The sequence below is a fragment of the Callorhinus ursinus genome, unplaced genomic scaffold (assembly GCF_003265705.2).
Source record: "Callorhinus ursinus isolate GAN/ISIS: 27379988/994484 unplaced genomic scaffold, GSC_fseal_2.0 scaffold46, whole genome shotgun sequence".
Taxonomy (NCBI): Eukaryota; Metazoa; Chordata; class Mammalia; order Carnivora; family Otariidae; genus Callorhinus; species Callorhinus ursinus.
In genome coordinates, this window is record NW_027397108.1 from 2608518 (window position 1) to 2633406 (window position 24889).

The window sequence follows — 24889 nt, forward strand, 5'->3', positions numbered from 1 at the left end:
ATAATTTCAGGGTTGGGAAGAAAGGTCTGGTGCCAAGACAATATTACTATCTTGTAAGGAGAATTGGCTTATCAGGGTGGAGGGAAAACTGAAATCCCAGTTCTTTCAGCTACTAATTACATGATTTTTGATCCCGATTTTTCATACTTGCTTAGCCTTTCATTTATTTATAAAATACTGACAATTAGGTCTACCTTGTAAGGACTCCACAGGGTAAAATGTGGCAAAATTTATTATTGTCCCTTCCCTGAATCGTATCTGCCAGAGTGGATCCTCAAAAGAGTTTAATTCACAATGAGTGTTTGCCTCATGGAATGGATTTTGTAATGGATTTATAAAGGGGAAGGATGTGTTAAGGTTCTACATGTGTGATGACAGTTGACACTTGACCTAACTAGAAAGTATGACCCTCAGCCATAATGCCCCCAAGTCCTTCTGGGGGTTGCATTGTGGGCCTGGTACCCCAGGAAGGAGTGAAGCCTCAGAAAACCAGGGCTTGCCTTTAGGAAGAAGGAGCAAATGTTCCAGGGCCTCCGTTTACAGAGGTGAAACCCTGGGTCACCCCATCACACTCCAACAGCAGAAGCCCTGCCTGTAGGGAACATGTGTATTGTCAAGCCAAAGGGAAAGGGGAAGATGCTGTTTTTAAATATTGAAGAGGCAGAGAGAGCGTGCACTAAGGCCAGGATGCTTTAACATGCATGCCATTCCAAAGTGTCTTCTAATGGACATTTATAAGGTGGTGTCCCCCGCACTCCTCCTCCCCACTCTAATGCTGTCTGAGATGCCCTTCTGAAATCATGCAGTCTGTAACTTAGCTGGCTTTTAACAGAATTACCCAGTGTGATTCATTCATCTCATTTGGCTATGAGAGAGGAGACCACAGAGCAAGTCAGATGTGCCTGTGGCCGTGTGCCGACACCCAAACCAGCCTGCTTTGTGCCCCAGGAGGACAGGAGATCCATTCACTGGTTCGACTGTGTGTGTAGATGTTGGCCTCACTCTGACGCTCTGCAGGGCTCCCTTGTCCTCAGCTTCTGTTTGGACTTCCTTTCCTGAAGCCATCCTGGTTCCGCTGTCAGACAAGTCCTCACAGGCCCACGCACACACACACTCTCTCTTTCTCTCTCTCCTTGGTAGCAATTACCATGAAACTATCTGGAGTAGCCAACTTGAGTGGAAAAGCAGTTACCATTAATCTGATGTGTCCTACTGGGCTGAATAGTTCTGAATGAATTCAGAAGTCACAATGGCTATTGTCTCTCAAAGACTTTTTCAGACTTATTATATGCTATTTGGGCTCCAGAATCCATTAGTGTTTTTCAGCTCTCTGATGTGCCTGATTTCATTGCTGCCTCTTTCATCCCTGAGCACATGTGTTTCTTGTAATGTCTCGGTAGAAACAACGTGGAGCAGTCCACACACATTGACATTCTGGCTCTTCTCTTGAGCTCTTGGCTTGGCAGGTGCTTGATTGGCCTTTCCAGGGGAGACAGAGAACAGTTTTACCAAACGATTTCCAGTGTATAACACAAATCCACATGAATGGCCCCGATCAGCAGGTGGCTCTTGTTCACTTGGTGAATGAGTATCCCAGCTTCTTTCACCTAGGGTCCCCCTGGCCCTGGGAAATCCTTATGATCTACATTCCTCTTATGGAAGGAGAAAGCATAGTCGGAAGGAGAAAGAAAATACTCACCACCTAATTTGTAAGAGCAACAGCCCAGGAGTTACACACCCTTTCCCTTATAGGCCTTTGGTAGAAGCCTGGACGCCCCACCCACCTCCATGCATGCTGGGAAATGTAGTTTCTGGCTGCATTCCCATCTCAGCAAACCCCACACTGGAAAGGGGAAGCTAGTTTGAGGAGTGCTAGTTCTCTCTTTTCACGGTGTATCTTCACTGTACAACCTAGAGGTGATTTTTAGATTCTAGCCTCTTGGTTTCTGCCTTTTAATGTGTGAACTTAAGTACATTTATACTTCTTGTGAGTATGGTTATATTAATACTCATTTCTAAATTTTATTTCATGTGTCCTCTCTACCAAGTGTTTTCCTTTATTATTATATTGAATTCTTTTTGGATACTTTTTTGGATTGATCCAGTTTCTTTCTATCCCATGCACCTCATACATCATTCCCTCCCCTGCTGCTGGTTTGGAAGCTAAAGATCCTCCTTCCTCCGCCCCTCCCTCTCTTCCATTCTCTCTCTCTCTCTCTCTCTCTCTCTCTCTCTCTCTCTCTCTCTCTCTCAAAGTCATTCTTGAAGTTTTTACGTAAATGCCTAAATTTTCTTTTACAAGTATAAAACTACTTTATGCCTCTCATGTTCAGCCGACCATGCATGATTTAACGACTCAATGAAATCTCCCTCCTATAAAAAATATCTTCCTTGTTGTTGTTGTTTCAGTTCTTTCTCCAAGTCCTTTTTAAGTATAATTTATCTGGTCTTGCAGCTCATGTAAAAGATGCACAGCATTTGGGGATCACTTGACTGTGACCTCTCTTTTGTGTGTATTCTCATCTGTTTCTGCTTTATGGGTGTTCTGGTTGGAACCTAGAAGAGGCTGCTTAGGCACATGCCATTTCAAGCAGGATACCTCATTTTTCTCCGAGGTGTGTGTGTGTGTTTTATCTTTTCCATATTATCTGTTGAATACCTTGCCTTGTTTCTGTAGAACTTTTGAAAGGTTTCTCCCTTTGGATTCATCCATAAATTAAAAATAATCATCATGGTCACTTCTCAGGCGCAACGATACTGTTACATGTTTACTGCATGCTTTGCATACTGAGTTCATCTCCATCATCCAGCAGTGTGGCTGAGCCTGCCAGCACGAAGCCCCAGGAGAAATGCCTGGCTTCCCAAATGGCTTATGGAAAGCCGTTGCTGCTAATATCACCATCCTGCTTTATCTCTGCTTTTGAGTTTGTCCCAAGTTTGGTGGTCAATTACTCATTCTTTCATTTCCTCAGTTAAAGCCTGTCTCAAAAACCTGCTCCTTGCCACTTGCTGGGTACCAGGTATGTTGAGCTCGAGATATAAAACTTTGCATTTTAATTTACTATAAATGTCAGTGTCAGTTATTGGTTGTTTGGGTTTTCTTTCCTAGTCTCCGGCAGCGTTCTTGGGAATGGAAATTGTTATAACCTATTTGGAAGACACCCAGCAAAATCCATCAAAACTTAAAATGTGGGCATCTCTTGATTTGGCAGTTCTGCCTCCAGGAGTTTATCCTATCGAAGCTATTCTGATGTTGCAAAGTACAGATACCGCAGCTTTGCTTTCAGTAACGAAAAACTGGCCAGGACATAAAATCATACTAATTACAACAAGAGCAATGGTTGATGCTCCCAGAGCATCTGCATAAGGTGCTTGCCACGGCTACTGTCTCACTGAGTCCTCACAGCAATGCCAAGGAGGAGGGTCTTCTGTGATTTCTGTCCTTACACACAGGGAAGGTTAGACATTGGGAATTTAAGCAATAAGTTCACAAAGCTAGTGAAGGATGTGGAGGGCCGCATCCTCCTAAGTGGATCAGTTTTTAATAAATGATTGAGCAGCCCCTTCAATGGCCTAAACATACTGGTTGGAATAAGTGGGAGTAGAGCTCTACTCTATTAAGATATATCCAATTATGTATGAGTAGGGAAAAACAATATTGTAAATAACGCATGAGCTACAATGCCGTGTTGGTAGGAAAACGCTGTTGCGCAGTGTTTTTAGATGTGTGGAAATTGTATTCGGGAAGCATTTGTGTCAGGTTGTGACTCTGTTTATCTCCGGTGGGATTAGGGAGTTTTTTTCACTTTGTAAAATTCACTTGTGCATTATTTGTACTTTTCGTCACTGAGCCAATATGATTTTTACCACGCATGATACACTTAAATAGCCGAAGCCCACTGAGCTTGGACCAGAGATCCTCCCACCAAACTCACACATGCGAGCTGGTACTGTTGACTTCCGGGGCCACTTGTCAGAGGCCATCTGTGCATTGTATGTGTGGTAGCATCCCTAGCCCCCATCCATTAGATGCGGGAACACCAAGCTGTGGCAGCCAGAACTTGTCCAGACCTTGCCAGATGTCCCTTCAGGGGTAGAGTGCCCCTGCTTGAGAACCCTCGAGATAGACGCTGGCCAGTCCGTGCGTCGTTCTCTCCACACTAAGGTTGTCATGACGATCACATTTCTCCATCCGAGGTTCTCCAGACTTCTCGAGTCCTTCCTGGGGAATTCAGACTGCTCAGAACCATAGCTGACAAATCTTGCTTTTCTCTTTCTATTCAGTTTAACTGAGTGCTCTTGACTTGCCACCAGATAATCAACGGGCCCCAGATCTCTGTACTTTCAGCAAGGCACCTCCTTCTGAATTGAGGAGGGGGGAGGGCACTGACACTTCTTTTATTGGTGACTTCCCCAAAATAGGGTGTTCCGGTGCTTAGCAAGTTTCTTTAAGAACACAGCTATTAAATATTCAAAATATATAGCCTGTTCCTGTTGAGAATATAATTACACAGTAAATTAGCTCATGTCCAGTATGTTGCCTTTTAAGCACATCTTTGATGTTTCCAGTACTTACATAAGATATAGGGCCTGTTTATTAAGAGTCTTCAACTGTGTATAAAACTAGAGCAGTCAAAAGTAATGGTGTCTGCTGAAGGATTCTTTATCATATGAATTTACCTTTAGTCATCTATTATTTATTTCAGCTATTTTATATGCCATTATAATAAATATTATGACAGAGAAAGCTTTTATGCTTCAACTTATTGTAGTACTCTTTACTTGCCTGCAATCCTTCAGGAAAATGTAACCGTGCTTTACCTATAGTTAACGTAAATCATCACTTACATTAGAATGAAAAATTCACTATGAAAAAAGGCTCTTTCTTCAATAGCAAGGCATAAATGCACAATCATGTTGACTGCCAAACTCCCGTGCCATCCGCTGTCCTTCCTTAAACTGTTTTTAAGCTGCAAAGTGAATGCATTGCATAGAGGGAAATTGGAAGGTTTTCGAATATTTTCACTCTCTTGATAGTTTCTGGCAAGATAAGCATTTTTTATCCAGAGTGCAAAATATTGCCAATTACTGTCTAAGCATTTTTAATAGTTTTGCTTTACGTGGCACGAAACTCATACACCAGATGAAATAAGCTGTTACCCGGTGCAGTTTCTCCTTGAATCAGCCTCACAATTACCTATAGATATTGATACAGTTATTTTATAAATTGAGTTCCAGCAACACAAGGCAAAAATTTTGACCTGTGTATAATGAAGAAAGAGTTGTCATGATTTTCTTATTAGGGATGTTTGTGTATTTTGCAGGGGAGGGGAGGGCAGAGTTAGGCGGTGCTCATGGGGACCCTGGAGTAGGGGCTGATGCCGATGGTTGACCTAAAGTTTAGGAAGGACAAACTCAGCCCCCGTCCTCCAAGTCTTTACAAAAATCCTGGGCTTTGCCTAGGATTGTTTTTGGTTTGGTTCCCTATTTGGAGATGTTGAATCTCCTCTAAGTATTTTTCTTGTTAAATGCACCATAGTATGCAGATGAGTGCAATGTTTAGAGCCATAAAAGAGACTCTCAGACTCTCCTTTTCTCTTGGGTGCCCTATCAGGAAGAGCATTTATCGGTGCATCCTTCTAATGTTTAGGCTTGGCCAATATTGGGCAAATTCCTCGTTGCATTTACTCACGATCTGGTGTGGGTTGTTTGACTGAAAGATACCAGAGCCTAAAGTAGATGCAAGAATCTCTCCACTCCCCCGTTCCCCAGTGAAGAGGCTGCCATTCGCTGCCACCATTAACATCACTTAAATAATAGTGGAGAAATTAGTGCTATGAAGTCCCACATAGGGTATTGATGAATTATTAAACCAGTTTAGTTAGGTCTGTATTGTAGTTCAGTGAATAATGTCATGTCAATAATATGCTCAGCTCCAGTGTCTCTTGCTGTTGTAAATGTGACAACTCCTATTTAAGGTTTCAGAACATAAAATCAGGACTGAGAGTATGTAAAGTGGAAGGGTGAGAGACATCAGCATAATGCAGTTAAGGCCCATTGGATTAGAATTTGCAGGACGCCATTAGCAATAAGCTCTGAGTGTAGATTATTGCCTTGGTTACATTTTCTCCTTCAGCAATAGGCTTCTCTTGTAAATTCTAAATGTATAAAATAAATATGATATAAAACAGACACAAATAAGAATATATGGATGATGTTAATTTCTTTATAGCTTCTTGGTGTTATATGTTGAGGAATACGATGACGGGTGTACAGTGCAGTGTGGTATCCAGCCAAGACATGAGCTCTGGAGCTGGCCACATCTCCGTTGGAAACCTGGGTACTATGTCTCACTAGCTGTGCCACTTTAAACTTTTATCAGTCTCTGTTTTCTAGTATGTAAAATGGGGGAAATGAAACACACTTCAAAAGATTTTTCACATTACTTTTAAATGAAAAGTAAATGCCAAGCATATCGTAGGTGCTCATTATTTTTTCGGCCTCTATAATCAATGAATATATGTAAATGAGAACTTTTTAAAAGGGAAACACAGACATGAATTCTTCCATTAGTGTGAGAGAGAGATAGCCACACACCCATCAAATGCTCATAATTTGGCACCTTCGAGTTAGGATTCGCAATAGCTAATTGCCCTTAAACAGTAAATCTTTTATCTGCCGTTGCATGTGCTGAGTCCCCACTGCTGAAGGAGAATTTCCTCTGGGGGTGCTGGAGGCTGGGCTCTCTGCACTCGCTCAGCACTTCTAGGTTTCTCCATCCTTCTCCCTCCAACTGTACTGTGTATTCTTCTTTTTGACCAACTCAAAGGTGTTGCTTTGAAGAGCTGTTCTCACTAGAGCTGCTGCCCTAGGATTGTGTCAAAAGTGTGTGTGGTCAAGCTGAGTGGAGGAAGAAAAGGTCATGAACTAGCTGAGAGCATTTTGAAGAATACTTTCTGATTGCACTGAATATGCCCCAAAATGCCCAATGGGTCTTGGTTCCCATACGAAATACTTTTGACTCATTACAGGGAGAAATCAGACTGTGGGGCAAACACATCGATATGCTCCCAGCTAATTCATAGGCAGTTTATAATTAATGATGACTTTTTTAAGTAAAAGTTGTTTTTTAAGTATGGTTGGCCACTTGAATTATTTATATACAGTTTTCTAAAGGCCTAGTGGCATGAGATATTACCTTTTTTGTTCTTCCATTGATGGTAAGCAGATCATGGGTGAGATCTTTCTTCTTACCTGTTGCAATGATGGCAGAGGCAGAAGAAAATAAATAAAGGAGGTGGAATCCATGGAATATATGTATTTACCATTAGAGGCAAAGTTAGTGAACAAATTCATGCTTATAAATGTTGTCTCTGTTATTGTGGACCAACAGCAGGGCTGCATGCTGCTTCTTTATGAGGCACTTAGAGACCTGGTGGTTTTCCCCAGGGTTGGCCTTGATGTGAGGGCCTCTGGGTGGTGGGGGAGAGGATTGAGGGGGAGAAGACAGGCAGGTTGTGTGGGCATTTTGGAGTATAGAAGAGTGATTATAATCATAGCTTGGTGTGAACCTTGCCTCTGCCACTGTTAACTGGGTGAAGTTGTACAAGAGCTTTCAGAACTTCAGTTTCTACATCTATGAAATGGTGGTGACAACTGCCCCCATCAGGTTGGGGATAGGTAGGGATAGAAGGTGCTCTGGGGCAAGGACTCATATGGCCAGTATTCTGAGATCACTCCCGTTGGTCAGTTATGTCCCTTCTTCAGCCCTTGCAGTGAAGAGTGAAGCGATTTGATGCCGAGGATGAAAATAATGATGGGGTACCTGGGTGGCTCATTCAGTTGAGCGTCTGCCTTCTGCTCAGGTCATGATCCCAGGGTCCTGGGGTTGAGCCCTGCGTGGGGCTCTCTGCTCAGCGGGGAGCCTGCTTCTCCTTCTCTCTCTGCCTTCCTCTCTGTCTACCTGTGCTCCCTCTCTCTCAGTCAAATGAATAAATAAAATAAATAAATAAAATCTTAAAAAAAATGATGGTGGTGGTGGTGATGATGACAGTGTTGGTGGTGGCAGTGGTGATGATGATGGTGGTGATAATGGTGGTGGTGATGATGGTGGTGGTGGTGATGATGGTGATGATGGTGGTGGTGGTGATGGTGATGATGATGGAGGTGGTGGTGATGATAGTGTTGGTGGTGGCGATGGTGATGCTGGTGGTGGTGGTGATGATGGTGGTGGTGGTGGTGGTGATGGTGGTGGTGGTGATGATGACAGTGTTGGTGGTGGCGGTGGTGATGATGGTGCTGACAGTGGTAAGAATCACAACAAAAATACTCACAATAAAGACATTCATTGCTAACAGTTACAGAATACTTGCCAAGTGTCAGGCACTATTCTAAGTGCTTTACGTATATTACCTCACTTCCTGGTAAGGCACTTGTTGACTTCTGTTGTATAGAATGGAAAGCTGTATGCACAAGTGGGAGACATAACCCTTACCGTCTGGTCAGTGCTGGACTGAGGCAGTACAGCTTGAGTCCATGGCCTTCACCAACACCTTTTAAGTTCAAACCACTTACTGAATTTGGAAACTGGATTACTGTGGGCTCAGGGGGATTCAGCAAGCCCCCTTCCTCCTCCTTTGGGGTCAGGTATCATCCTCCATTGCTGAATTGCTATTCAAACTTTCTCTGAGTTACTTATGTTAATTTTATGAAATAAAGAAGGGAGACCACAATTACTAATATGCTTTATTATTGAAAAACATGTTTTAGCAGTGACCTTCCAAATAACGATTATTGTAGTTATTATTTAAGTGTCCCAGGCCTTATATACAGCATATCTCATTTTTACTCTAACCACACAAGGCAAATGCCCATTTTCCATTGAGGCAGCTGAGGCCGAGAGCATTCACATAGCTGCCCTGACGTCATGCTGCCGTTGCTGTGGTCACGCTGGGCTGTGGCCACAGGTCAGCCTGGCTCTGCTGGCTCTGCTGTGGATCACAATGTCTCCCCACTTCTCTGTTTAAATACCGCATGGTTCCCATATGGTTCTTTTGGTTTCAGGCAGTATCACATCTGAGTCACACTTGGCTGGTTTATAGACATAAAATGATATGAGAGATCACTCTTCTATGGCGGCAGCAAGCAGTCCCTTTGGTTGGGCATTTACAGACTCTTGAATCACTGAGGCAGATTTTGGAACTTAATAAAGAATAAACCAATAAGACTTGGTCTATTGAGTGTGTCCGTAAACTGTGCCACCAGCTAGTATCCTCAGATCCCAGGGAAATGGAGGAAGAGTATGTGGGTTGCTTAATTACTCTGCTTTTCTGGCTGAGCCCCGGGTGTCGGGAGCAGGTGGGCTTCTCAGCTACTTAGAAGTTGCCTGATGCTTCACGTGTGGGATGCCACCTGTGCAGTTCTGTTTTAAAATGATGGGTACCGGCATCTGTATACATAATTTAAAATCAATTTACATTCTTACTCTGCCTGAGATGAAAAGATTGTCTACTGGTGTGATTAGAGAGAAGAGTGAGGATTTGGAGAAGGGTTGAGAGAGGCATTTTATAGCATTTTTAGATTCAAAGCTCTTGGTATGAAGTTCTTCCTGTTAAAGCTGAGTGGATGGATGGATGGATGGATGGATGGATCTGTCTATCTAGATGGCGAAGAAGAAGCGAGGGACATATGCAAGGTTAATAGTTTATTTTAGAGTTGGGATTGTGGATGCTTTTTGTTTGTCCGTATTCATCTGTCTTTTCTTAATTTTTCTGTAATTAATGAAAGTGTAAAGTAGGAAGTAGCCTGAAATAACCCTGAAAAAGGCAAAGTCATGGACTGTGTGTTAGCCGTTACCGTTCTTCATTATATATACATATATAAATGGAAATTTGTGTGTGTGTGTGTGTATATTAACACACACAAACGCACACACAAATTTCCATTTCTTCCACTATATGTATAGAAATACAAATATAGAATACACATATACATATACATATATAGTTTTGAGCACATGGAGGGTTGCACCTTCTGAAGCTAAGCATAACCACATGACTTGCTCTGCCAACAAAATCTGAGCAGAAGTGACATCTGTATTGCTGGGTGAAGGCCTTGAGATCCATCCTATGTGCAGTTTGTCACATTCTCCTCCCCACACTGTAGAGGCTAGTGATGTTACAGAAGGTGGAGGCCCCATCTGCCAGGAGGTCCCTGGCTAACCATGATGAACATGGTCGCGTCGACCTGGGATGGGCACAAAGTGTGAGTGAGCACTGATCCTTGATTGTTTTAAGATACTGAGGTTTGGGAGCTGTTCAGTAAGGATACTGAAGCACATCCTCCTGATTGGTATGGAGGCAGTTACGTGAGCCATACTAGGGAAATTGGACTGTGTCTTATTGGCCATTCTAAGCTACGAAGGGGTTTTAAGCTGGGACTTTGTATATGTGTTTGATTTGCCAATCCAAAGAGTAAACCCTGCCCAAAGAAAGCCTAAACTTCTTATGTTCTAGATGGCAAATGCTAATTTAAGACCTCTTAATTAAAAAAACCTACCGGTTCTGTAGTGGTGGTGGAACAGTCTGTATCTTGAATGTGGTGATTGTTATGTGAATCTATATATAGAATAAATTGTCATAGATTTATACACAAAGATATTCCAGATAAAAGAAATTGAGTGCATCCCCAAACTGGTAAAGCCCAGGGAATGTCTGTGGTCTAATGAACTGTGTTTGCAGCACTGTCAATTTTCTGGTTCTGATAATGTGCTAGAGACTTGGGTAAGGTGTCCCATTGTTGGTGCTGGGAGGCAGGGCACGCTTGGGGCTGTTTTTGCCACTTCTTGTGAGTCCGTAACTGGTTCCAAATCGAAGTTAACAACAACAGAAAGTTTATGAGTTAAACCAGGGAAGTGTATTGTGGTCAGTCCCAGATTCCTGGCCAGACGTGGCAGGAAAGCTCACACTGGCGGACGGAGCCTCTTGCCTCCACCTAGCACGCAGCAGTTTATCCCTCAGAAATGGGTGCTGTTGGGAGTGCCTTGGCCGCTGTGTTCCTGTTTCAAGCACATACCATGATATACATGTCTATCATGTTGTTAGGTTTGTGAGACAGAAGAGCAGCCCCCCCCCAGCACGCTTGCACATGCACACACTCATACACACTGATTCTAAAAGCTGTGTGTTTTTTCTTCCCTGAACTTGCCGGATTGCACACAGTTTCTCTGCAATTCACAGGGTCAGTAGCAGGAACAGGAAACCTGATGCCGAGGGCAGGAGAATTACCTGAGTAATAGTGTGTGGACTTGAATCACTGTCACCAGGAGCCTAGGAACCCACAGCCTGTGAATTAGTCTGTTGAACTAGTCAGTGGCTTGTGACCCCTTGTTCCCTCCGGATGTGTATGTTCTGATTTTGTTCTCATTGCTGGTGGCAGCTCTGTACTTTATTTTAAAGTGAAGGGGGAGAACCAAAAGACAACTCACCAGTTGTAAGTCACACGTACAGAAGGATGTACTGGCCCACTTGGCTGAGCCATCATTTTCTTTGGAAGTTGCTTTGGGGTCACCATCTGGGAATGTTCTTCCTGTTTTATTAGTGAAATATGTATATGCATTTTTATGATATGTGGCCTGCACATCCCATGGGGTTTCCCTAAGGGGCTTGGCTGAGAGGAACGATGTCTTCACCACCGCCTCCCCAACTGAGTGTCTGGCTTTCTTCTTGTGATACATTCAAAGTTCTGTAAGATTCTCTGTGTGGCATTGAGGATCATGCTCTAAGTGAAGTAAGGCTGGGGCCAGAGGCGTAGAATGGGGGTGAAAGGCCACTTTATTTGCTAACTCTTTATGTCAAATGGAGTAGTCAAGCATTTCTGAAGTGTAAGAATCTATGGGGACTAAAAGTTAGCCATTGACAGACTTGGTACGCCAAAGAGATTTGAGTCATCGGACAGTTATCAGCCATGCAGACAGAACGTGAGTGGGGTTTTTCTCCTGGTCTAGAGGCCCAAGCTCTCTACACGGTACAACCTCACTCAAGTGCATTAATTTCTGCCATTGGTGGTATCTTTCTCTGTAGGGCAAGGGGTGTGACCTCAAGTCACCATGGACCCTCCAGCTCTACTATTCTCTGGTCTTAGGAAACTCCTAACAAAACCCATGTGTTGGCACTCACCCCTCTTCCTGGCACAGGTTAAATGCTTCTCCTTCTTCCAAAATTGGCACATTTGTGCACCTGCCACTGTTACCCAAGGAAATTCAGTCTACATTGGTCAACTTGCCTTCACCACCTATATGCCTTTTGGGGTTTGGGGTAGTCATTTAATCACCTTACACCCCTTTCCCTAAACCCGCGCTCTGTTAGGAGACATGCCCTGGATCCTCTGGGATCTAACAGCACGCTGGTCCGATGCGGTCTTCATTAATATCATTCCATCCACCGTGCGGCCCTGTAGCTCACCCAAACCACCATTTGTTGCAGACTGGAGGAGTTTGGCACACTAGGTATCTTACCTACTTCTAGTCAAGTTTATGAAATACCTTCTCTCTTCCAGGCTGGATGTTAGGTGCTTTACACTCAAGTCTGTAAGAAGATAATTAATATTTTCCTTTTACAAATGAGGGAACTGAGGCTCAGAAATGTTAAATGGCCCCAAGTCAGTTGGCCTCCCAGCTGTCTGACACTTACTGTTCAAGGCTTGGGACCTGGGTTCCAGTCCAGGACTGAGGCGGCCAATTCAAACTGCCACAGATATCCTAAGCATCTCAGCACAGTTTGTGCCTCTCCCTGAATAAGACTACTGAGGTGGAGGATGTGCTCGGCAGTGCCGTTTGCATCCCTCTTCATACCATTTGTCTCAGCCTCACCGTAGCAAATCCCAGGCTCGCCGTTTGTTTTCTGGGACTTTCCTAACCTGAACAGGCAGGTGGCCCCAGCATTCTTGGCTGTACATGCTTTGGAGGAGATAGGTCTAAGAAGTGATAGTACTTAATTGCATACCCTCCAGGCCAGCCAGACTTAAAAATCGGGAGTGCCCCTAAACATGGGGCAGGTATGAAAGGCAACCCTCATCTTTCCAGAATTGTGCTAGGACACTGTCCAATGGAATATGATTGCTTCAAATCCTGATGCTCCTGGCCTTCTAGTTTCTGTCAAGGAGGGAACGTGGGCTTTGGTGTCAGACTGACGTGGTGAATCCTTGCCTCCAACCCTTCTTAGCTTTGGGATCTCTTACAAAAGACCACATGTAAAATAGGGAAAGTAGAACCCATTCAGTTGTTGTGGGGATGTAACAAGATGGTGCATGTAAGCACCCAGCCCACGGTCAGCCCTGAACGTACAGTAGTCATTCTTATTATCCATGGGTGCCCCACCTATCTGTAGGGTTTTCTGGGTTGTGAAACCAGAGGTCTCTCTGGGATCTAGGTCGCTCAGGGTCCATTGGAATAAATGAATTTTGCCTGCTTTTGTACTTTCTCTAAGTGAATCATCTTTAATTTTTGACACAGGCTCAATGGAATAATTTCAGAACCTGGATGGCAACTTTTGAGATGAAAATATCATCTACTGAATTCTTGCAAGAGCCAGGCTTTGTCCTGGCATTCCCCTATTTTTTTTTTTTTTTTTTTTTTTAGGACGCAGATTGAGAGGAGATATGTGAGCCTGAAGACCCTTTGGAGCCTTCTCTATGCGCTGAGTGAAACAGCACAACCCCCAGCCTGTGGTTTTAGTAGATTCCCAGTCTCACATCCTCCCAAACTTGGCAGTAAAAGCCCTGTTCTTCCATTCATTCCGATGATTTATATTCTCTCTGGGCGTCTAATATTAAACAGGGGAATTCCGACATGTTCCATAACACATTTACTGTAACTTGATACCATGAACTAAACTTGCTGTTATTTATCATTTCTTTTTATTTTCTCTCATTCCAGCACAAAGCCAAGGTAGAAGCAATGACCCTGGACCTCGCTTTGCTCCGTAGCGTGCAACATTTTGCTCAAGCATTCAAGGCCAAGAATCTGTGAGTGTTCCAGTGGAGGGTTATAGATCATAGTATCTTGCTATTGTAATGTCTTTATCAGATGAACACAATTGAGAGAACACAAATGCGAGGCTGTTGTGTTGTCCTGGTGTCCAACAGCAGGCTCATTCATGTTGGCCCCGTTAAGGTATACCATATTTTCTTGACTTCTTGAGTCACCCTCATTATGAGATGTGTCATCAATCTAATAACAGCTCCCCTAATAAAAAAGGAAAGACACTATTCAAGCACTAGTAAGAGTGGCTAATAAAAGCCAGCTGATTGTAGGATGCATCTGTGGGATGCATCCTGATTACTGACATTTTTGCAGTGCATCTCAGAATCAAGGAAAAGCGTATTTTAATTGCATCCAGGAACGAGTAGCCTTACTTATCCAGTCCTCCAAGGGGGCTGAGAATCAGAGCATGAGAAGGTTTTACCGTTTCCACGTCTGTGATAATTTTATGCTATGTGTGAACATGGCTCCAAAACATGGACCCACGTTGTGAGACAGTTATTCTTCTTTCCTTCTCTTTTGGTCTTTCAAAATGCCCAAAGGAGGAAGCGTTCGCTAGGGGCTGGCAGGTGTTTATGCCATCACATGCCACCTCCCTTTCTAACAGAGCGAGCAGACCTCAGACCCGGAGCTGGGGAAGAGCAATGGTGGCTAGCTCCATTTTAATTACAACATTTTGTTTCCAAGTGTTTATTTTTATGGTTCCCTTATATTGAGGGCAAGCAATACCGGTTTCTCGTTTAACATAGCAGTTTAAATTTCATTTCAAAAAATAACTGCATTTAATTTTTTTTTTTTTTTTTTAGTGAATTGATTTAAACACGAGGATCAAGTTAATAACAGTACAGGTGGTGCCAAGGATAAGATAGTTTCAGAAGTGGCACCAGAATGACGGAATTTGGGAGAATGCTGATAAATGACAGGTTGTCTCGGGGTTAGGCTATGCTGGGAGTGTTGGTTTTATAGTTCTCGCAGATGACGGATGTATGGGGAAGCATTTAAACCAGATATTCAGAAGGTACTATGTAGATCTGAGTATGCAGTGCTGGCCAGTGGCCAGTCCCTCTTGAGTCTGCCTCAGTGTCTCACTCTGCTCTTTTACGCTGCAAGGAAGTCTGTTCTCTAAAGCCTTTTAGCAAGTGGCCTGAGTCCTTGAGGTTGAAATACAAAGTCAGAGTCTTGAGTGGAGTTGCATCGTCCCCGTAAAGGGTTGTGTGTGTGTGCTCTCCACGGCATCTGCCAGTTGGTGGCTGCCAGCCCCTTCCGGAGCTCCCAGAGAAGGTTAGTTCAGGGTACAGCAATAGCTTTGAAGACACTTGCTTGTGTATAACTGCATTGCTCATTTATCCACTTGCTCATTCACTTCACACACATTCAGTGAGTGCCTCCAAAGCCCCAGCCCCTCTTCTGGGCTCTGGGAAGAGAGTGGTCGTCCCTGGAAACCCACTTCCCCTCGGACTAGAAGCTATAATCTCAGGGGCCAGCAAGCACTTTTATTGCTCAGGGCTGACTCCTTGACCTACTGTCTTTGGGGTTGTTTGGAAGGATAGTAATAATAATAATAGCAGTGAGCAGTAGCAGTTCATTTATCCAGTGCTTGTTATGGGCCATGCACTGAGAACCCTTTGTGTGCATTTTCTGATTTGCTGCTATTTCTTATTCTGTTATACAGATGAGGAGAGCAAGACTAGAAGGGGAAGGTGGGTTATCTGAGGGCCCACAGGTGGGAAGCAGGGGGGTAGGGGGCCTGAGAGCCTCCGCCGTAGTCCCTGCAGGCCTTCTGCTCACCCACCACGCGGCCCTGTCTCTCACTAGAAGTGCAGTGGAAACTGAGATCAGAGACAGTGAGTGACTCTGGCAGGGTCACTTGGCCGACTGGGAGCAGCCTTGGGACTTCCCTCCAGTTCTGACTATCAGGCTCTCCCTCACACGGTGCCTCCTCTCTGTGCTTCCTCCGGTCCCTGGGTCAGCCCGTGCTGGGAGCAGCAGTATGGCTGAGGCGCGCCAACTGTTACATAACAGGACCATCTTCCAAGTCATAGCAGGACCGTTAGTTCAAGTAGTTCAGAAATTACCAAATTCAACTGCCTTTTGTAATCCCCAACCTCAAACTCTTGGGGAAAGCTATCACCCATTTTGCCCTAATCCTAGATTTTAGCAGATGACTGAATTTTTGTACTTCTAGGTTCAGAAACGAAGACGATTTTCCTTTTAGCAAAACCCTGTACCACAAACCTCTTTTTATATGTCTCTCGAGATCCAGTCTTTTACACGGCTTAGAGAAATATTGTGGTGGCGAAAACATGCATAAAAAAGTGAGTGATTTTACTTTTGAAATACTGCCAAAGTGAAATCTCTCCTGGATAGGCAGATGACAGTTTAGTACTTAGGGGTCTTTAGATCCTGAGCACTGTCAGAAGTGAATTTAAGTGCAGGTGGCTGGGCTGCCAAAAACCATGTGTAGCCTCCTGCTTCTCATCACCTCCCATCTTCAGACATGAAAATTTCTTTGTGTGTAAAACATAATGACACATGAAAGAAAGCCTGCCAGTTCAGAACCAATCTCCTTTTGTGCTGTTGGACCAAGGAGAGGAAAAACCCTCACATTGAAATTCCATGTGGACACCCCCATTTGCTGTTCCGTTTTAAAGCCTATGAGCACGCCAGAAGTATTGTCAGCCTCCTCGCTCCTGTGTGTATTTCCGCCCGGTTTGTGCTCTGGCTCACGTGTGCCTCCCTGCACTGGGAGAGGCGATGTGTCGTGTATCCCGACACAGAGAAAGGTAGAAACAGATGCTAGATGCAAACCCTGCTGGAAGGGGCAGCCTGTTGTAGAGCTACTCTCCATCTGCCTTCTAGCAGGAGGAGATGTACATTCAGCCTACTCTGGGATACCTTCTTTTTTCCAGGCAGGGGAGGAGGTGGTGGATGGGAGGCTATTTTAGAATGAGCGCCGCTAATAATGATTAAACAAAATAAAAGGTGCTAGCCAACTTGCTTTTTATTCTGTGAAAGGCAGGGTGCTCAGCACTTATAAGTGAATTCTCTCTCTTAATTTCTTACAGCCATCCTAGGCATTAGTCATTTTTCTCTCTAGTTTACAAATTGAAAGGCTCCAGTCTTTCACAGAGAGGCTAAGTTGGTTTTCCAACTTTAGCCAGTGGTCAATCCAGAACAATCCAGTCTGAATCCATACCCACTCTTCCTGCTACATCTCACACTTTGGTCCCACGTTTCAGCGTGGATTCCTGGACTGGGATGGATCTGTGTAGGTAGTTGCTCCACAGTCTAGCAGCTTAACACCATTAAAAACAAGAAACACTTTCATGCTCTCTTACAGTTTGTTTAAATCAGTTGCTTGTTCAAACACAATATATGTGCTTTAATCTGTAGATTTCCCCTCAATTTTTTTTTTTTTAATTAATGCAGCTTGCTTGTTGACAGGGTTGCCCTCGAGAGTTTTCTCTATCCTATACTTCAGGAACTGTGTCCCCGTGGTGCCACTGAACATGTTCTTTTGTTCTCTTGTCTCCTGAATTTCTTGTGAAGTGTAGCTAAGTCTAGAGCTTGGTCCAATGCTCATTTAATTCTTGGGCAAGAGTACTGCATGGGTGGTGGTGTAGTCTGCCATCAAGAAGACATGCGTGGGGCTCCTGGGTGGCTCAGTTGGTTAAGCAACTGCCTTCGGCTCAGGTCATGATCCTGGAGTCCTGGGATCGAGTCCCGCATCGGGCTCCCTGCTCAGCAGGGAGTCTGCTTCTACCTCTGACCCTCTTCCCTCTCGTGCTCTCTATCTCTCATCCTCTCTCTCTCAAATAAATAAATAAAATCTTAAAAAAAAAAAAAAAAAAGACGTGTGGCTGCTTGCCAACACCAGCTTTCCTGGGCGCGGCACACCCTGACTGCTCCGTTCCTTTGCCTACCTCCTCTTGCATTCATTCATTCTGCTCTTCTCCACACACTCTTCTGGGTGGTCAGGCCAGGAGTCCTCTGCCTGCTTCCAGGCAGTTCTCCCCAGAGTCAGTGGTGGTAGTGGTCGGCCAGTGTGTCTCAGGTCGAGTTATGTTGGGCATTACTGGAAAGTCCCAACCAAACTGAATTTTGAAGGAAATTTTGTTTAAACTGCAGTCCCGGACAGCAGCCAGAGCCCACACTGCCTGGCGGGCAGAGGCATCCATCAGAGTATGAGGCGCTGGGACCTTTACTAATCATTCAGACCAAATATTGACATTTTTTCTAACGCGCTCTTGCAGCCATAGTCCGTTGTTTGGGGCGCTTTTGTACATTTTCATTCCTAGTTTCTAGCTGCTTAGCTCACTGAAACATGCATATTTTGAGCAGGGCCTGGAACAGTTCGACAGCTACTAGAACCAGAAGCTCTGTAGATATTTTTCCTTTTTTCAGAAGATATTATAAAGTTTGAATTCCAGATATTCCTGAAATAATGGATACCTGGATTCCAATCCTGGAGTTTTGAAAATTGGTAATGGCACATAATACAGGAAACTCTTGGCCTGGATCCCAGGTACCAATCAACTCTTACAATGTTGACCAAGAGTTTTGATTTGTTCTGGAAATTAATTGAAATCGATACTCTGTTCATATTAAAATAATATATACAATTCTGATGGTTTCTAGAACTTCATTTTTGATCATGGATTTCTACTTTGCCTTCTCAACTTTTTGTCTCTAGTATAATTTAAGGAAATTAGACTTTGTTTCATTTAGAAAATAATATAGAATACTGATGTTTTAAAAAAAATGCTAAGAGAACAGTTTTCTTTAAACATTTGAGGGGGACAATCTTTAACAAGGTTATTTATTTTGACTTTTCACTAAATTACTTTCAGAACTTGAATCTACTAACCCCAGATATAATATTCTTGGATGCTTACTCCAAATTTTGCTGTCTCAAATCCTTCTATGGAAGTGGGTGTGCCATAAATTATAAATAAATTCTACATTTTGAGGGATAAATTACCCTGAAGACCGATGTGTAAATTACAGCTTAATCTTTCTTTTTCTTCTCAGTTTAATTTTAAGAATAATGTTTTAGCCAACATATCTGCATTACTCTTTGCTCAACGTTAGAAATCCATTTCTGGTTTGCCTAGCAAAGGATCATATTGCTTTGCTTTTCTACACAGTACAAACTAAAAGAAAAGAGAAAAGGAGAGGCAGATTTTAACTGTAATGAAATCTCTAAATCTAGATCTTAATTATGACTTTTTAGGGAGAAATTTAAAAAGTCTACAAGTTAATTTTTCCCCATCCCATACATTTTCCATGTTAGGGTATTGAAAAATTATATTGTGAGACATTTAATATACCTAGAAATATCAGGGAAGAACGATTCCCTTGTAAATAAATTTCTTCTCTCTGAAATTTAACTCTTTAGGCATCTTTTAATATAATTCTTTTTAAAAATTTCAAAAACATTGTATATACTGTCATTTCTTATTAAACAAAAATAGTGACTCAAAGTAGTATAGTGTAATGCAGGGGTCAGCAAACTTTTTTTTAAAGGGCCAGAGAATAAATATTTTAGATTTTTTAGGCCCTAAGATCTCTGTTGCAATTACTCAGCTCTGCCTTTGTAGTGTGAAAGCAGCCATGGACAATATTCGAGTGGGTGAACATGACTGTGTTCCAATAAAACTTTATTTAGAAGAAGAGGAGATGGGCTGGATTTGCACAAGGGCCATACTGTGCCAGCCCCTGGTGTGGAAAGAATAGGGTTTTGTGGCTCAACAGTACTTAGATTTAAATCCCAGCCCTGCTACCTAATAGCTGTATGGCCTTGGGCAAATTGTTGGCATCTCTGTGCCTTGCTTTCCACATCTATGTGAAATAGATTATCACATACATTTTTTTATGGTTTTGGAGAGGAGCACCATAATGCATGGAATAACCAGGGACATCTCAGTGCACTGGGCCTATGAGTATTATTAACATGTATTTTTCATATCTTGCTCCTAAAATGATCTGAGAGGTTTTTAAGAATACATATGGTATGATAAAATAGAAATAAGAAATCTACTTGAACAGGAAAAGGGGATGAATTGGACTTGTAAGATGTGGGCCTAGTGGAAATGTGGATCTCATAAGGACTTTTACAATCCTTAAACATTGGACCTAAGAATGAGCTTTGAGATTCTTGGCAATCAACAGCAGAGGGAAAATGAGCTTTACATTGCCCACAAGCTAGAAGCATCACAAGAGCCAAGCAGAAATGATCGTCACTATAGTGATGCTCCACTGAGGATCTCAGAGTACTTCTTACTCTACTGAGTATTTTCCCCCTGCTCTTTGTTACTCTTTACAAAGCCCTTGATTTGAGGGATGCTTTGCAGTTCCCTTTCAGAGTAAATGGCTAGACTCTATTTTCTTTGCTATTGCTACATCTGTTTTCCTTGGCTTTCGGCCCTTTTTCCAGATGATTAGTGTTGCTGTAAGAACATACTGCTTTGAATATACAGGTACATTGGGAAGATATGTGGCACATACTGAAAATAATTAGCCTGTGTGTTTTGGGGCACCAAAGTACCTCATCTGCCTTCTGCTCCCCTCCTTTTCTGTGTATTTTTTTCATTTTCCCCTCTTACTTCATTATTTATTCAATGCTTACAATGGTGCCAGGAACTGGGCTAGACACTGGCAGTAAACCGTTTGCCATCTCACTTCTCCCATGCCTTATTTCTCTCTTAAAATAGTCCTGAAGCTTAAGATTTTTTGATCGCTTTCCATGATGACTATCTTCAAAAACATATCCTTAGTGGAGAAGAATATTTATTACATTAATTAGAGGCCACGGTGCAATTAAATTTGTCAGAAAAAAAAATTCAGTGAGCCTTTTGGCATCATTAAAAATCATCACAGCTAAGGAATACACAAAACTATGTTCGAATTAACCACAACGATGTTTGCAAAATAAACAGTTTTGATTTCCCAACAGAATTCTCTGTTCAGCCGTCACTATCATGTTTCATGACATCAAAGTGATGTATGTTAATTGAAGACACACAAAAAATCTTCCCTTCCAGGAAGAATAAAAACCCAGCTTTGGAGGACAGGTACAATTACTCTGTGGCTACCTCCTCTTACACTCACCATCCCACCAATGTATACATAACCCATGTTATGTCTTTGGCTCTAGCAAATAATATTTATTTTATTGCTGGTGCTCAACAATGACCACTTAAATCACTGGACTAGAGTACAAGTCAGCAGAGTTTTTCCATAAAGAATCAGGTACATATATAAATAACTATATACATATTTTTGCCTTTATCAGCCGGATGGTCTCTGTAGCAACTAGTGTTGAGTGCATCTTGATTGTTGGGTGAGGCCTTTGTAATTCGAAAGTAGCCACTAAGAACTTGTAAATGACTGGGTGTTTCTGTGTTCCAATAAAACTTTATTTTTAAAAACAGAAAGTAGGTTGGAGTTGGGATTTGGTCTGGGATTTGTGGTTTGCTAATCCTTGGACCAGAATCCACTCTCTTGAAATGTAACTCATTTTAATAGCATCTTGTCTTATTATGAGAAATACATGGCTTTTTCCTTAGAAAATGGATTATGTGAGGCCTGGTCAAGATATGTAAGTATATATAGCCAATGTTTGTGTGCTTGGTTAATTTCAACTCCCTGCAGATATTCTGCAGTACTCTTTGATACTTAGAGGCTGGGAGAAGAGATAAGAGTTTGAGGAGAACAGTGTGCTGTGCTGAGGTTTGGAAATACCACCATATGGGAAAGCAGGTCAACTAAGACAACTAAGTATTATTTAAACAATGAAGACACTGAAGTCCTAATTGGGGCTTGGAACCATGTAATGCTGCTGATGACAGTAATTGCTCATATTTATCACCTATTTATTATGTGTCAAACACTTATATGTCATCCCATTTTATCCTTACTAGGACCCAGAGGGTAGGTCAAAAATGGTAGACGAATGGCAGTGTCTTATGGTTCATCCTAATGCCATGATCAGCCACATTTCCTGGATCAAGATATTGAGGTTTAAAAGAGATTAAGGACCTTGATCAAGGTCATGCTAGCTACTAGTTAGTAAGGCTAGAACTTGGTCCAAAAATGTGTGCTGCCACTGAGCTCAGCTTAGACAGTAGTCTGGAGAATCAGAAAGATCTGTCTCATTTGGGAAATGCATCATTTAGGATGCATTGCCTCCGAAGGCAATTTGTCCCATTAATAGGATGGATGACAACGCCTGCCTACTGGGACAATTATTAAGGTCACTTCAAGGTTGAAGGAGATGCTCCTTCCAGCCAATTTTCTATCACCAAGAGCAAATTGTTTTGCTGAAATATGTGGAAAGGAGGTTAAACAAACCCAGTGGAAGAGAGGCTCCTCCCCTCAGTTAAGGAACTCAGACTATTATCCACCAAATATATAGAGGTGTCTCTCTGTGGAGTCAGTTTAATCAGAAATGGCAACTATTTACTCTTGTTTGCAATTGTCTTTGCACATTTACTCCAAATGTAAGTGTTCATTTCCTCTTACTTCCTACTTTATAATGATGCTGATCAGGTAGACAGAAGAAGACCAAAGGGTTATTTTACTGTTTATGCATCTGAACTGCCCCAGTGATCACTCTCAAAGCCAAACCCAGCCCTGACACTGTCCTGTGGAAGAACCTTTTGGTGGTGTCTTGCGACCTGAACTGTAAAGGCTGCATCTGCTGGCGTGGCCCCCCCAGTCCTCTGGGGTCTGGCCCCTTCTCCACTTTTATTTCCAGTTGTGCCCTCCCAGCCCCGTGTCTCTATACTGTGCTTACAGACATTCTTAGAAGTTCTGCCTCCTGGTTCTGGGCCTCTACTCCTGACCTGTGCCGCTTACCTCCTACCTGTCCACCACCTGCTCACTGGTTGACTTGGTCCCATCCTCTGCGGAGCCTCCGTGTTCCCTTCTCTCCCTTTCATGGTTGAATTGACAAGTCACTTTGTGGAGTGTTGACAACACACCCAACCATCACGCTTGAATATTTTGAGGATGCTTTTTTTCTATATTGATTTTTCTTTGTTAGGCTGAGCCCCGCAGAGGCAGCAACCTTGGCTAATTCGTCTTTGTTTTAGCTCTGGATCTCTGTTCCTTACCTTACTAACATGGGGACCTTAGCAAATTCCTTCACCTCTCTTATCTTAAGTTTCTCCATCAGTGAAAGTGGGAGATCATGGTAATACCATCGTGTGTGGTTGAGAGGATTAAATAACAATGTTTCTAAAACACAGTACCTACCTGATACCTAATAAACACTTAATAAATTTTAGCTGTGTCACCATTGTTGTTATCATTATCATCATCCTTTGCAATTATGACGTATACTGCCTTATAATGAGCTCACGGAAGTGGATGGATGGGATGGGTGGGTGGGTAATGGATGGGAGGGAGGGCAGAAGGACAAAAACAGAAACACACAGTTTCATTTAGTGACCCGAACTTTGCTTTTAACGTGCTGATTCTCAGTCATTTATGGTTCTTGAACTGATACTTCCATGGGTGGTAATCGAGGTTATGCATTTAAAGATCATGGGAAACAAATTTTAAAGTAATCTTATGTGTAGTAGTTATTTCTGGCAAAACACTCCATAAAAGTTCCCTTCTAGGAAACCATGGACACCTTTGCCTGTTAGGAGCCAGGGCTTTGCTGGAGTGGTGCAGACCACGTGGCCGAGCTAGGCTGGCATCACTCGGCGTGGACAGGGATCGAGCCCTCTGGGCTCCACCAGGTCTCTTCTTTGGCCCACACTGAGACTACCCCCCCTAGTCAGTGATGCAGCAAGTCTGTGATTACCCTCAGAGAGCTCTGGTTTATGTAAGACTCAGGAAGAGCATTTCAGTGTCTGTGGTTGAGAATTTTATGTCCCATCTTGGCTTGTGACTCCAGCTTGGTTTTTCTCCTTGCACTTTCCAACCATTCCCATTGTCACGTTGGAATTCTCCTTTTACATAATTGACATGTTGGGGACTTGAGCTTGAACCACACCGAAATCACATTTTAATAACTCAGGAACCATCTCTTTTCCCCAGTACGTTGTCAAGAAGCTAATTCTTGTCAGCCTAAAAACTTGAATATACATTTGAAATAAATCAACGGTGCTACACTGTGGCAGCCTGCTGAAAATCCCCAAGGAAGATTATATTTTCAGTTGAACTACTTGTCACTGTGCTGTGTTTTTAATATTGTGAGTCCTTTGTTTTCTTCATTTTGTAAAAATCTACCCAATGCCTTGTCATTCAGGAAATATAAATTGATCCTCTCCATTAGTGGCAGAGTTCTTATTTTGCCTTTAATAAGCTTCTGCTGTTAAGGTTCAGTCACCAACTCGTAATCAAGTAGATATTTTAGCTGACATTATGCAATAATTGATAACCAAAAACAGAAGAAAAGGTTTCTGGTTGTCTTGAGAAGTACAAGTAGTGGGAAAGTTGACAAACGATGTAGCTTTGGGAAGCAGATCTGGGCAAAATGTCTGCCACCTAAAAAGAAAGAGGTGTTTCAATTTCCCACATTAGAACTCCAAATTCCCAAGGGACTGTCACAGTGGTTCTCAGCTCGGTTGTTTAAAAATGCTGATGCCTGGCTGCTACTCCCATTCTGATTTCACCATGTCTGGGATGTCCCCTGGGCATTTGGACTTTTAGAAGCTTCCCAGGTGGTTCTCAAGAGCTGCCGTTGCGGGGGGGCACTGAGCACCGCCCTCCTAACAACTGGGTCTGGAGTCTTAAGTTATTTTTTGCCCACCCGGAGTTCTACAGGGATAGTTGCTTCACCCCTTCTGCTGTCATCCCCTCCCCTAACATAGCTCAGAGCATTGACAGAGATCTCTG

At 42.9% G+C, this 24889-nt stretch overlaps 1 protein-coding gene across 3 annotated transcripts in view; it reads left to right on the plus strand.

Annotated features, from left to right (window-relative positions):
* The window catches only part of WWOX (WW domain containing oxidoreductase), a 925392-nt gene that overhangs the window by 227596 nt on the left and 672907 nt on the right, over positions 1-24889 (plus strand). For all 3 annotated transcript variants that reach the window (XM_025860465.2, XM_073882321.1, XM_073882320.1), the window contains exon 6: positions 13934-14022. In XM_025860465.2, the coding sequence (XP_025716250.1) occupies positions 13934-14022 (89 nt within the window). The remainder of the gene's footprint in view (positions 1-13933; positions 14023-24889) is intronic.